Source organism: Dioscorea cayenensis, chromosome 3 (genome assembly GCF_009730915.1).
Source record: "Dioscorea cayenensis subsp. rotundata cultivar TDr96_F1 chromosome 3, TDr96_F1_v2_PseudoChromosome.rev07_lg8_w22 25.fasta, whole genome shotgun sequence".
Lineage (NCBI taxonomy): Eukaryota > Viridiplantae > Streptophyta > Magnoliopsida > Dioscoreales > Dioscoreaceae > Dioscorea > Dioscorea cayenensis.
Window position 1 is genome coordinate 18,801,679 of NC_052473.1, and position 13,820 is coordinate 18,815,498.

General features: G+C 36.5%; 3 protein-coding genes across 3 annotated transcripts in view; 2 read left to right on the forward strand and 1 right to left on the reverse strand.

Moving 5' to 3' along the window:
- Window positions 1-1,915: 1,915 nt before the first annotated feature.
- Window positions 1,916-2,670, forward strand: LOC120256119 (auxin-responsive protein SAUR50-like). The gene has a single exon (XM_039263897.1). The coding sequence runs from the start codon at window positions 1,997-1,999 to the stop codon at window positions 2,447-2,449; it is 453 nt and encodes a 150-aa protein (XP_039119831.1). The 5' UTR covers window positions 1,916-1,996; the 3' UTR covers window positions 2,450-2,670.
- Window positions 2,671-3,091: 421 nt separating this feature from the next.
- Window positions 3,092-4,691, forward strand: LOC120257657 (glycosyltransferase family protein 64 C3). Its single transcript, XM_039265092.1, has one exon. The coding sequence runs from the start codon at window positions 3,607-3,609 to the stop codon at window positions 4,597-4,599; it is 993 nt and encodes a 330-aa protein (XP_039121026.1). The 5' UTR covers window positions 3,092-3,606; the 3' UTR covers window positions 4,600-4,691.
- Window positions 4,692-4,753: 62 nt separating this feature from the next.
- The window catches only part of LOC120251395 (nuclear pore complex protein NUP160-like), a 14,600-nt gene continuing 5,533 nt past the window's right edge, over window positions 4,754-13,820 (reverse strand). The window contains 18 exon segments of the mRNA XM_039259925.1: window positions 4,754-4,961; window positions 5,045-5,218; window positions 5,336-5,476; window positions 5,955-6,062; window positions 6,327-6,462; window positions 6,585-6,656; window positions 6,739-6,853; window positions 6,988-7,119; window positions 7,239-7,554; window positions 7,666-7,734; window positions 8,077-8,420; window positions 8,501-8,571; window positions 10,216-10,403; window positions 10,560-10,831; window positions 11,393-11,555; window positions 12,808-13,373; window positions 13,486-13,554; window positions 13,557-13,680. Coding sequence (XP_039115859.1) covers window positions 4,896-4,961; window positions 5,045-5,218; window positions 5,336-5,476; window positions 5,955-6,062; window positions 6,327-6,462; window positions 6,585-6,656; window positions 6,739-6,853; window positions 6,988-7,119; window positions 7,239-7,554; window positions 7,666-7,734; window positions 8,077-8,420; window positions 8,501-8,571; window positions 10,216-10,403; window positions 10,560-10,831; window positions 11,393-11,555; window positions 12,808-13,373; window positions 13,486-13,554; window positions 13,557-13,680 — 3,126 coding nt within the window. The 3' untranslated portion in view covers window positions 4,754-4,895.

A 13,820-nucleotide genomic window follows, 5' to 3' on the forward strand; every position in this document is an offset into this window, starting at 1 on the left:
TTTTCCTGATTTTAAGGATGGGCTTTGAGGAGATTAATGTGAAGCTATTTAAGGACAATGCTTAGTAATTATTGATTAGAAGATGGTACCAAACTAATAATATATATATATATATATATATATATATATATAAAAAGGGTAATTGGAATTGGACTTTGTCTAAGTCCACTTGTTTGGTTATTGTCCTTTAATTGGTTCTTGCAACTAAAAAAATATTTTTGCTTGGAAGACAAAATAAGGTTTCACAGATCATGTACTCCTCAACTTGTGGTATCTTGTTTTATTTTAATTTTTTTTTAATTAATATCATTGACTCAGTGCAATTGGGTTTTATTATTTGATGATGTGAATCATGTGATGGAAAAGAACAAGTTAGAATCAAATGGTCTGAGTATTTATTAATTTGGATTGAATGACAAATAGAAGAAACAAATTTGGTCTTAAAAGTAATATAACAATGCATTATTATTATTATTATTATTATTATTATTATTATAAAGTAATGTTATCCATCTTGAAATAGTATCTCGAATGCAACCCCTGCAACCCCATCTTCTGGGTTGCATTTGGGATATTATTTCAGGATTACTAGCATTACTCATATACATACACACATGTATATAATTAAGTTTGGGCTTTATTGGGTATATATTTGTAAAGAAACCCTTTAAAAAAAAAACTAGAATGTTGGTTTAAAAGTTTAAGTTCTCATTGAAAAAAATATTATAAGCGAATTACTTCTTTCTTTTATCTTCTTGAGAATTTGATCTATTTATTATCACTGATAAATTGTGAAAATATATAATACATACAAAGAATTTTTTTTTTTCTCTTTTCTTCTTAAAAAAAAAGGCCAGCCTGCAGCAAAATTCATACTTAAATAAATAATAAAAAAATAGAGAATTATGTGAAATATAAAATTGAAGAAGAAGAAGAAGTAAGAAGAAAAAAAGTATACCTTTCATTTGTTTTAATTAATGCCTTGTTCCTTCAAATCACTTACTTAAACTCATTAGTCAACACTGTTTTGGAGGCTTTGCTTCTCTTAAAATGTCCACTTTGGGAAATGCTCTCTCTCTCTCTCTCTCTCTCTCTCTCTTTCCCCATTATTCTAGTGAACAAAATCAAAAGAGAATTTCTTTTATCTTTATTTTAACTAATTTCACCTCCAAAAGGACCAAGTTGCATGTACGGTTGTAACAAAAAAACAAACGAAAAAAAATAATTTCATGACTCAGACTCACCAACCTATGTTTTAAGATATATAACAAAGTCTACTTCAAAGATTTATTTCCCACATCAAATCCCTATATATATATATACATATGACTAAAGACTAATCAACATTCTAGATCTTTGAATCAAGGTTCAATGTAGTAATAATGATATAAAAATCAATATTTATATCCAATTGGGTGTTGCTCCAAGCTTTTAATCAAACACCCGCCCGGTCTATCTTTTTTTATAAAATTTTTAATATTTCGATTCTACTAATTTAGAGTCTGTGACTCTAAAAAAAAACTGATAAATAAAAAAATCAAACAAAAAATTCATATATATATATATATTTTTTATAGTAAAATAAAAATAAATGTATGTTATCTAGTAAATATTATTCAATTAATAGTAAGTGTATCTCCCTCGAATCATTCAAAACTTGATCCTTAAAAAGATCCATCAAGATTCACTCAACATGCACAAAGAGAATCCATCGCAATTAACACCAAATCCCTCAAAAATATTAATAAACACATTTTTTATTTCCAAAATTCAAATTTCCTAAAATAAAATAAAATAATAAAAACAACTTGCCAAATAATTAACCCAAAAAAAAAACAACCAATATAAAATAAATAAATAAATAAATAAAAGGTCTATAAAAACCCCCCATTGAATCCTACTCCCTGTCATTTTCATCTCATTCTTATTATTTCATAAATAATATTTATATATATTATATATATATATATATATTTCCCTCTAAAATTTATATAAAATGGTGGAAAGGATACGCCAGATCAGCAAACTGAAGCAAATGATACGGCGCTGGAGATCGCTGAGTCGCCGGCGATGGCCGAGCCAGTCAAGCTCAGGCAACGGTTCATCGAGATCGGTTCGGGCCGGGTTCGTGGCGGTCTACGTTGGAGCGGACCGGCTTCGGTTCGAGATCCCAACCCGGTTCCTCAATCTCCCCGTCTTCGCTTCGCTATTAGAGAGGGCGGAGGAGGAGTATGGATTCCAACCCGCCGGTGGCCTCGCACTCCCCTGCGATCCTGGGTTCTTCGGGTGGCTCGTCGAGGCGCTTGATCGGGACGAGACCCGATTTGCGCGACTTGGCCTCGATGCCTTCTCGGAGCTCTTCGCCGCCGTGGCCGTGGAAAGCTCGTGCCGCGACGAAGCTGCCTGCGCCGCCGGATCTAGCCCGCTGCTTTCGCTTGCGAGAATGTGATTTAGGGTTTCCGAGGTTTGTGGTTTAAAAAAAAAAAAAAAGATAAAATATAAATGTTTTAGTTTTAAGGGGGGTGTTTGTAAATGGAGGGAAGGAGGATCATGCTGACGTGGAATGATGACGTGGCGTGATGAAGAATTGGGGATGTTAGCGTTTGATACGCATTGAAGCCATCCAATGAGCGATTCGAATCTCTAATGTTTAAGTTCAGGGATTCTCGCTGAACGTGTGATTTTTTCTTTTGCAGTTTAAACCTTAGTTTTTTTTAAAAAAAATTTTATTTTAGGGATTTGGAAGGGAATCCTAATTGTCGTTTAAAAAAATTGTTAATATAATTTCTTTTCTGTTATTTTCTAATTTTGGTATAAAAGTGTGGAGAAAAAAATTAATTATGTTATATATTTTTGTTGATAAAAAGGAAATTAGTTTGGGAATTTTGGTATGATTTTATGTGAATCTGAATTAATGAGATAATTAATTAATAATAGAGAAAATTTCTTGCGTATCATTTGTTCAAATCAAAAGTATTTTATTCCTTCTAAATCAACATGAAATTCAAATCCTTTGTCATGAAAATAATAAATACAACTATCAAGACAACATTCAATTATGATAACATACTAACCATTTATTCTCATTTCCAATTGCACCTCATTTTTGATATTTTTCCCGGACTCGTGGTCACTGCCACTTCATAGCAATAGAAAGATTTTTACTGTTATTTTTTTATTAAAAAAAAAGACAAACTCTCATTATTTTTTTCCTCGCTCACGAAACCCAAAGTTACTCACAGTGCCACTAAAATGTGTTAGACTTTAGTTACTGAGACCGTATAAAAATTAAACTCCTACAGAGTTAATATTTTTGTTTGAGATTCAAACTCTCATCATTTTTTACCTCTATTAAAAAACCCAGGGTTACTCATTATGCCACTAACCACCCTCAAAGATTCAAACTCTCATCATTTTTAGCAATGGTCTTACTATTTAAAAAAATAATAATAATAAATGAAGTTGTATTCTTTCGTTCATAAGTCATGTAATTTTCTTAAAATTTTGTTATAACTTCATGTAAATAAATATTTATATCTATGTACTACGTATACCTGCGAGAATGGTATCGGATCCATTCTCTGATCCGCCTCCGATTGCGTGCAAATGATCCGAAAACCAATCTCCATCATCGTCGTCGCTCTCCATCTCTTCACCGTCGCCGCTGCCACGGCGATCGGATCCGATCACTGCGATATCGGATCCCTCCCGGATCCGAGAACACTCCGGCCCGATCGCCTCACAGTCCTCATCAGCGGCTACTCAGAGCACCGCCTCCCTCTCCTCCGCTCCCTCACCACCCTCTACTCCTCCCTACCCTACGTCGCCGCCGTCCTCATCCTCTGGGGAAACCCACAAACCCCATCCGAAACCCTAACTGCCGCCATCCCCACCAGCGACGGCGCACCGATTTCGCTAATCCGCCACCCAGACAGCTCCCTCAACGCCCGATTCCTCCCCCGCGCTGCCATCCGCACTCGCGCCGTCGCCGTGTGCGACGACGACATAGACCCTGATCCCGACGCCCTCGCCCTCGCCTTCTCCCAATGGCTCGCCCATGAACGTGCTCTCATCGGCTTCTTCGCTCGATCCCACGCCTTCGACCTCGAATCCAAGACCTGGATCTACACCGTCCACCGCGACCGCTACTCCATCGTGCTGACGAAGCTGATGATCCTGAGAACGGAGTACTTGCAGCGTTACAGCTGCTGGAGCGAGCTGAGGGAGGCGAGGGGATTGGTGGAGAGGGAGAGGAACTGCGAGGATATACTGATGAACTTCGTGGCCGCGATGGAGGGAGGAGAAGGACCGGTGCTGGTGCAGGGTAAGGTTAGGGACTGGGGTGACCCGCGGAACAATGGAACGTTGCCTGCCTCGATATCAGGTGAGATTGAGGACCAGGAGGAGATCAGACGGGTGGGGTTGAGTATCAGAAGAGATCATTGGAAAAGGCGAGGAGAGTGTATCAGAGAGTTTCATTGGATGCTGGGTGTGATGCCTCTCAGGTACAGTTATGGTAAAGTGGTGGAAGGGGCTGGCGAGCAGGGGCTTTGTAACAAGGGTGGCAAGCTGGTTTACTGTGATAATCAACATTACTAGTGGTACCAACTAGCACGCTAGTTTATTCACTATTATTTATTATTAAAGAGATTTGGAAAATATTATTTTGTCAAATGAATGTGTGTATATTTGCAATGTGAGAGTTCATACATAATTGATCTCTTCAAAGAAATATATATATATATATAATTGGTGGATAAAAAATAAATATATTTGAATAATTCAAGCATCAAAATGGATGTATTTGTTTCGTTGATCACAATCATATCTGACTATTTCACATACAAACATGCAGGGTGATCCAACTGACCTGATTATTGATTATTGATTATTGATCATTGATCCTGCTGCATTTCTTCTCCAAGGGAAGCAGCTACTGCATCTTCAGAGTCCAACTTCACCTGCCCAGATCAAAGTTGCAAGATATTTTACAAATCATACATCAGATCGACAAAGATCACAATAAAGATTGAAATCTATCTACCTGCTTCAGATGGTTGCGTAACGCGCTTTCTAATAGCCGCTTGAGCTTGTCGCATTGATCAACCATATGTCCAGCACTCTGCAACTCCTCTAGTTGGCACCAGAGCCGTTCGATGGCTACATATGGGAACCAAACAGCAGACATTTTCTTTCTATTTATCACGTCAGCTGGTCTCTGTAGACGATGAATTAAAAGTCTTGGTCCAGTTAACCAAGTGCATATAGAGGATGGAGTAGATAGATGAATGATTAATGTACACTAACAAATTCAGGCAGTTAGCGGAGCACTCACCAGAGTAGCAAGGGAATCTAGGTACTCGAGCAGCAGATTGGTAGCTTCAGCTAGTCTGCCATAGTCTACATAAAGACGGAACAGCGATGCCGGATCTGATTCTTGACCTGTCATCCCCCACGATGCCACCCTCCGACTACCCTATCATACCAGAAACATTGATCGAGTCTATGAATTGTTCCACTAAATTTTCAAATCAGGAAAATGTAACTCTGCACCCAAGGTACACAAATTTTTAACGCTAATCAATTAATCATCATCTACATCAGATTGATAGCCTGCAGCCAACAATTGTCTACAACAAACAAGTCTTGAGAAGCTCAGTGAAGACTATCTCTAGGTTAACTTATCAACCAAACAGCGGTTGTAATAAAAAAGAGAAAGCAAGCTAAACTTCACATTCCAAATATGCTCAATCAGAAAGAAATTTATCTATACAGTAATAAGTAGAGATCAAATTACTGAGAAAGGACATTGAATTGGAAGAAGAAATGAAAACAAGCACATAAAGAAAAGCGAGAACGGTTAACAGATAAAGCTTTCGAAACAAGAAGATTTCCTTGATTGATAATAACTTCAAAATATCCCCAGAATAATCAAATCATAATTCTGCAGTTACCTTAAACATATGGACCAACCAAAGGGGAAGCTCAATCTGAGGATCGGTATGCAGAAGAGACTCAGCTACAACAACTGGTAATTGAGGGTGTAACTTCTTGAACTTCTCCTGTGAGAACAAAAAATATTATTAAAGCAGACGATAACTATGTCTGTACTCAATGAGGAGAAAGAGCCCGATTGGGTTGTTGTGGTTCAATTCCCAATGTGCCAAAGCGGCCCTCTGGATTTAATAAATGATATAGAGGAACTTCAACCAGATATTAAAGCATAAAAGAAATAGCTCAAAGAAAACTCGAGACAAAAAAAGTACAAGTGAAGAGAATTGAAAATAATAAAGAAAGAAGGGAAGTATCTTGAAGTGTGTACATACGATATAAAGCTCAAGTATTTCCCATTGGCTGCTTCCCTTAAATTGTTGTATTGCAAAGCTAGCATTTAATTTGCTGCTAAAATTTGTTTCATCATCTGACGATGGCAACAACAAGCAGCGAGTCTTCAAAGTGCTCCTTCAAAGAAAAAAACACATTTCAGAAAGAAAAAGAATATTTCCACCATATTTTACTAGTAAAGAAACAGATATTAAACTAGATTTAAAGAGCACTCAAACTTGAGACGTGTTACACTTTACCCTAAATAAGAGGAGCCAACTCTGTTTGGAAAGCATTTCTGTGCAATCGCAATGAAGACTCGTTCCAGCTCCCTAATAACACTTGCTGTAGCCATTTCATGCATATCCACAAAAAAACAAAGCTTAATACCAACAAGAAATAAAATGCCAGCACCTTTTCATTTCAGATCCTTTCCAAAACTTGAGTATAACTGTGAAAGCCATGTCATACAAATTTTCCTGAACCAGAGCATCCACTATATTCACAAGAACTGTTTGACTTTGACCTGCTGTAAAGAAAAATTGTTGTAACAACATTCCACGCCACTAAGCTTGCACCTAAACAGTTAGAGGTCTGAAACATGCAATTACAAATGAAATTCTAATACAACATTTGAGATCAGACCAAATCTGAAATCCTTACCTGCGCATTTGAATTTATCAGTCGCAAGAGTAATCATATATTGTGCTGATGTTAGAATATACTCTCTTTCAAGCATTTCAATATCAACACAATATTGTTGCCTCCAAGAATAAGGACCAGTAGTGTGAGCAGCTGGACAATAAGAAAATCAATAGTACTTATTGGACAAAGAAAAATTATACACTTCTAACAAGGTAAAATAAACTGTAAAGAAGATAAACAATCATAAAAGCCAACTTTTAAATACATACAATCTTCGGCCAGGACTTTTCGAATTCTTTTATTTGATGAATCTTGATCTTCAAGGGAGTCTTCCGGCTGAAAGTCGATCCAGGCATAAGCTGGATCAACAAGCTGCAAAGCATTGATTGCAGTCGACAAGGAATGCAATCTCTCTTGCAGTGCAGAAGAAAGCTGTTTGTTCTCATTTAAAGTAGCCTCTCTCTTCAATCTCACAGAATATTTATACATATAGCTAGCTGCCTTTCTCCAGTTGTTTTGATTAGCTTCGAAGGCATAAAGTAATTTATACAAATTTGGCCTTGCAGAAATATCCGATCTCTCGGCCTATTTTGTTGAGTGAAAATAGTCACACATAGTTAACACGCAAGATACGTTAAGAAACCAAATAAAACCCACCAATTGACTTTAAGTTGGTTCATTGAAATAACGACATACCTTCCAGGCAAGCTCCTGCTCCACTTTTTCTATTAAACCAACAAATGGTATTGTGCCATCACAAAGAACCTGAATAAAAATCAAACTATTTAAAAAGAAAAAAAAGAAAAAAAGAAAACAGAGATCCAATAAGAAAATTCTGAATCAATAAAATTTCAGATCTCATAAACTAGGAATCATTCTGCAGGATACAATATGTTCACATTGAAATGTTTCAAATACACTTAATATAGGTAAAATTTATCTGTATCAACATTTTACAATACTATGCTATGCTACCGTGTGATATGCAGAAAAGTAAATCTCTTAAATTTCCACAGGAAAACAAAAATATTAGCAATAAAATCATGAAGTTATCATATGTAAAGCAAAAGTGAAGGCAGAAAGATCAACAAGGTAGCTCAGAATAACCTTGCTTGCACTAAGCTCGCAAAGAACATTGACAAAACGCCTCAAACAGATACTTTTGCTATCTTCATCTGGGTTCGAAATTATGGCACAATAAGAGTCCCTATAGTGTTTGAGATCCAAAGTGAACTTAAAGACATTGGCCCACAACCGTCCATGAATGGTACTTGCAGGTTCCGGAAGCTCATCACCATCCTTACAGTCTTTTGAGCCAAGAACTTCATCTACTTGCTCAAGGGCAGCAAGAGCAAACTGACAAGCAGCCTCACTCATACCATATTGCTCAAAAATCTGCATTGCCCATTGATAATAATGAAGCTTCCACACCGCATTAGATAAAAATTCACCTGCAGAATATAGAAAAGATTTGCTAAAGCATCTATGGACATATGCAAGAGATTCCCCATAAAAAGGTGAGCAAGCAGACCTTGATATACAAAGCCAGTTTGGACTGATACATTTTGTAGAGATTGCATAGCGCCTTGCCCAGATGCAGCTCTGTACATTAAAGTTCAATAGTAATTAAGTGGTGACAGTATCATGCTTTTTATCCATCTTATACCACCGTATTCGATTATGTAAAATGCAATATATACACACTATGTAAAAAATAAATGCAACAAAGGATGAATGAAGTGAAGAATGAGCAAATGCTGCGGATCTGGATCCACCTGGCAGGATGGAGTGTAGTCAAGGTGACATTTTTGTCATTGAGCTTTCCAAATTCCATATCACAGTTGCAAATGTGGATGTATAGAACAAGTCAATTCTGTACATATTGTCATCATAGGTCTGGTAATGGAATATACTTGTATTGAACTGAACCCAGAATGAACATAAAATATAGTTGAAGAGCACTTCCCCCAAAATTTAATCAAAAACCAAACCCGCTTCATCCAAAAATCAAACCCCAAGCTTCCCTACAAGTATATAGCCTATAGAATAATTGGTCTCAGGCCTATAACAATTGTTAAATGAGTGACATTGCATAATGCCAGAGTGAAACTTAATCCAAACCTGCTTCGCTAACTCAAAGCAAATAGTAAAAAATGATTGCTAAATGGGTGGGATCTCTATCTGAAATCTACTTCACCAACTCAAACCCAAATCCTGAGGTGATTACTAAATGTGTGGGTTTGCAGTATTTCAACATGAAACTCGACCCAAATCGTCTGCTCAGACAAATCCTAAAATGATATACAAACGTCAAGTAATCTTGACAAAATCTGCTTCCCTAACTCAAGGAAACAAAAAAGAAATTTTCAGAAGCCTAGACTCTATTGTCTTAAAGAAGAGAAAAAGAGAGTCTACAGAAACATCTTACGTATATTAGAAAACTAAAGGGGACTAAATTCTGAAGTAGGCTTATTCCACAAGGGACTCTGTTATGTATATGAACACAAATTTTGAGATGCATGACATCAACTCAATATTTCCTTCCCCATGCCACAGCTCAAGGACAATCTAATCAATTAATTGCTACATCTTACTATTTCCTTCCCCATACTAAGATCCCCTTGTCCCCTTCCTCCAGGCCACATTGACAAAGAAAGAGTATCCTACAGTTCCTATCTTCCATCATGAATTACCACAGCCCTCCACCTAGACTGTTGCCTACGTCTCACAGACCTTCAATTTTAGCTAATGCTTAGTTTCATATGACATCATTCAGCACGCTCAGGGTTATATGCAACACTTAATATGCTGAATGAGAAACACTGACAATAGACGCAACAGGGTGATTAACGGTATTGGAGTATTGAGACAGCATTATTTATCCACATTTTACACGATCCTCTTGCATAACAAATTATTGGAACTCTATCAGAAATGTGCTACCCAAAGAATGGGTTCACTAGAACACATTAACAATGCAAAATTGCAGGATTACAAGGATATGAACAAAGCTTATTCTATTCAAGAAGATATATACTCTAAAAAATGCAAAATTGCAGGACACATGGATATCCCTCTGAATAATATCCTATAAAGGATGACTACAGCATGTTGCTTTAGATCAGGAGAGCCATAACTATGTGAATCATGAACTATTCTTAAAGGAAATTTTCAGGAAGCATCAGCATGTCTAAAGTATAAATCACATGAAGTGAACAATTGCAAAGGATGTGATTGACATGATACCTGAAGAAACATCGAACAGATTCATGAATTTTCCTCTCCTTCACAGGACCATGAAGTCCATTTTGTGCTTGCAAAAGAAGACAAAACCCAAGTAGATGAAGCCGAGCACTCCATCCACCATCAGTACTCTGAGCACTTGCACTTACTTTTCTTTTACTCAAATAAGCATCTATTATAAGAAGTACATTCTTGACAAAGGAAAAAAACAAAGATCCAATTAGCTTATAGTAATGCTAGCCCTTTCTTTGATGGCTACAAATCATCGCACCTTCTCAAAGAAACTGGTAACAATATATTGAAATTTTAAAAAAAACAGAGAGTTGAAAAGTACAAAGATCACAAACCTCAGCTGCTTCATATTGACCATGACAAATTAGAAGAGATGTCACAGCAATAGTGGGGCCAGTAGAAAGAAGAGATCCCTCACAGGTTTCCCCCCTCACAATCCAACTGATAAACTTCCATAGACAAGCTATATATTTGGTTGGATCAGCAAACATTTCTGAACAAGGAAATTCCTGACCATCAGAAGAGACTGGAATATCAAGCAAGCCAGCCAATGGGAAATCAGATGCACCAAGCTTGCCATTCCATGATGATTTTCCATGGTTACTATCTAGGTTCAGAGAAAATCAGTAATGCGTTAAATTGCTTAAACAGGATATTGCCGACAACAAATTATCATAAAGAAAAATTGTACAATCTGAGGGCTTAATACCACAGATGGGTTAAATAGTCACTCTCAGAATACTAGATGCTAATTCAAGCGACTGTCTTCCTTATTGAATGTAAACAACTAGGTCTGCAAAATACTTCCATATGAATCAGAGTCAAGTGAACCTTGAAAAGGATGGACAATGTAACAAACAGATTGTGGTCTAAGATTGTGACAAGGTGAAACTTCAGAGACTTGCCAATCTGGTTAAGTACTATTATACCCAAGCTAATCCTACTAGTGTCCCTAAAGTCATTGATGGGGATACATCTCACATTAAGTGTCAGTCAATATATAGTATGAAATCTAAATTTGATAAAAACAAAAGCAAACGAATTTGTGGTTGTCTACAACTACAAATTATGTTAAAATCAAACCACTTGATATCTACAGCAGCTAGTAAAGTAATCAAAATGGGATCTGGACCATTGGGTACATTAGATTAAACATAAAAGAACAAACCTATATGCAACGAAGAAAGACGAGAACTGAAATCATCTCCAATCAGTGGTGTAGACGGTGTACTTCCAACAAAATGGAGAATAAGCCACTGGGTAAGTAGCTCCTGAACCATTGGAATCAACTTAACTTTTATTCTAGCAAGATCACTTTGCATCAAATAGACCTGTTTCAAGAAATAAAAACGAACCCAGACAGCAAAATGAACAATTTAGAGTTATTTCAGGCTTCATATCAAAGTAAACTCAAATCAATAAAAAGAAAATTTTTTATTACATTCAACAGCAATCAAATTGCCTGATGAGCATCCAAATTGATAGAACAAAAACATAGCAACATGTGTCAGATTACTCAAATTAAGGTGCCACAGGTTCATAAGAAGCTTAACTTTCACAATATACAATCTACTGTGAGGAAGAGGAAAGCTAAAGATCTGGATTCTCCACACGAAATATGAAAGGCTAGAGGGGAGAGTTTTGATTTACCAAACAGACAAAAGCATTTTACTTGTTGACTCAAAGTGAACTGTGACTATAAGTCTATAAGAATCTTGTTGTTTGCTTTATCATTCATATTGTTGTGAATGGTATGGCAATTTTGCTAGAAGTCTACAACTATGATTCATCAACTCTATGCTATTATCATCAATATCTTCCCACCATATTGAGTCATTGACCACATAAACTGCCAACCTGATAACTTGAGAAGAAACCATTGTATTAGAGGGTTGACACTTGGAATCATGGAGAGCCAGTCATAACATGATACTCGCTTAATCTAAAGCAGAAACATCAGAAGTAGAGCTGAACCAAAAATTCAAAAAAAAAAAATTATGGATTAGTTTCCATGAATTAAGATACATATTTGACAGAGGAATTTCACAGCAATAACAGGAGCATTTATAGACTTAATTCCACTGGTAATAGTCAATTCATTCATTATTCTTAAAGCCTTGATCATGCATGACCCCAGCAAGGAAGAAGCTTTTTTTGTGAAGAATAGATCATTAATTTCTATAGACATAGCAGACATGATCAGCCTATGTCACTGTGCAGCTAAGCCATAGGTTTAACAAGTAAAAACTTACCAAGTGCACCATATTATCAACAACTAATGGTAACCAATTTGCACAAGAAAAGAAAATTATATGCCGCACTCATCCACACTGTGAATTATATAAGACGAGACAATTGTTACAAAATTATAATTTCATAGACAGCAACCTCTCCTCTCACAGGCAAGGGGTAAGTCATAGGAATGTAATGTAAAATATTCTTTCTGATTCCATATTCACTTATTTTGCAGTATGCAAATATTCTAAGAGAAAATTATCAGCACATTCACATGAAAATTATTAAGTCAGAAAAGTACTTGAAAAGATTTTATAACTTAAGCATGCTAGAGGAAAGTAGGTATACCTGCCCACTATTGTTGACAAGATAACCAAGAAGTAGGAGTATATCAAAAGCAGATTCAAACATCACTCTGGAAACTTGCGTGGCAGCTTGAATTAACAAAATAGAATTGACATTATAAATCTCCATTGATTCACATTGTTCATTACTTTTATGAGGGTTCAGAAACTTCAGGTACTTCTCCACGATATCTAAAACACTTGACCAGGAACAAGCTTTAGTGCGCAAAGAGTGAAGAGCCATCAACATTTCAACAGAAAATTTCCTCTGGCTTTTGTGAGCTGCTTGTTTCTTCTCCAATGCAGCATTAACTCCAACTTGTGATACAAGAGACATTGTTAGCAGTGGAGTTGATCCAGTTTCCAATATCTTCAATAAGTGGAAGATAACCTCATCAGAGGAGATGATTGGACTGACAATAGATTCATAAAACACAGCAGAAGCAGCTCGCCCTAGCTGATGATTGATAATGCTCATGCATCTAAGCAACTCATAAAGGATTTCACACTCAACATCACTGTCTGTGAAGAACAACCCAGAGCTTCTCAAATCATGTTCGTCAGAAGTCCCTGAAAGAAAGTCACAAAGTAATTATGATTGAGAATTTAGATGTAAGAACCACAAATCATCATGCAACAAATCCATCTTAAAATAGGTACAAATGAAGTTCTTGAACGCCACCATAGATAAGTTGCTCAATGCCATCCAAAGATCGAAATAGAGAAACTGAGCTCTTCCTGATCAGACTCACTCGCCCCTGGTTGAGAGGATCAACAAGCAAAGCATGGGAGTACAATTTTGACACCAATGGCGAAAAAAGTGAGCACAAAAATTTTTCCAGTAATAAATTGTGGAATTTGAATTTGCAGCAACTCCCTGGTAATTGAAAGGTGAAAATTAGCAAAGCAGTGACAAACAAAAAGGCAGCATTCATATTCTAAAAAGACGTGAATTTACCTCCAAGTTCAATGGCTGTCAAAATTTCCTTCTTTAACCTAATAACACTGAGAGACTGA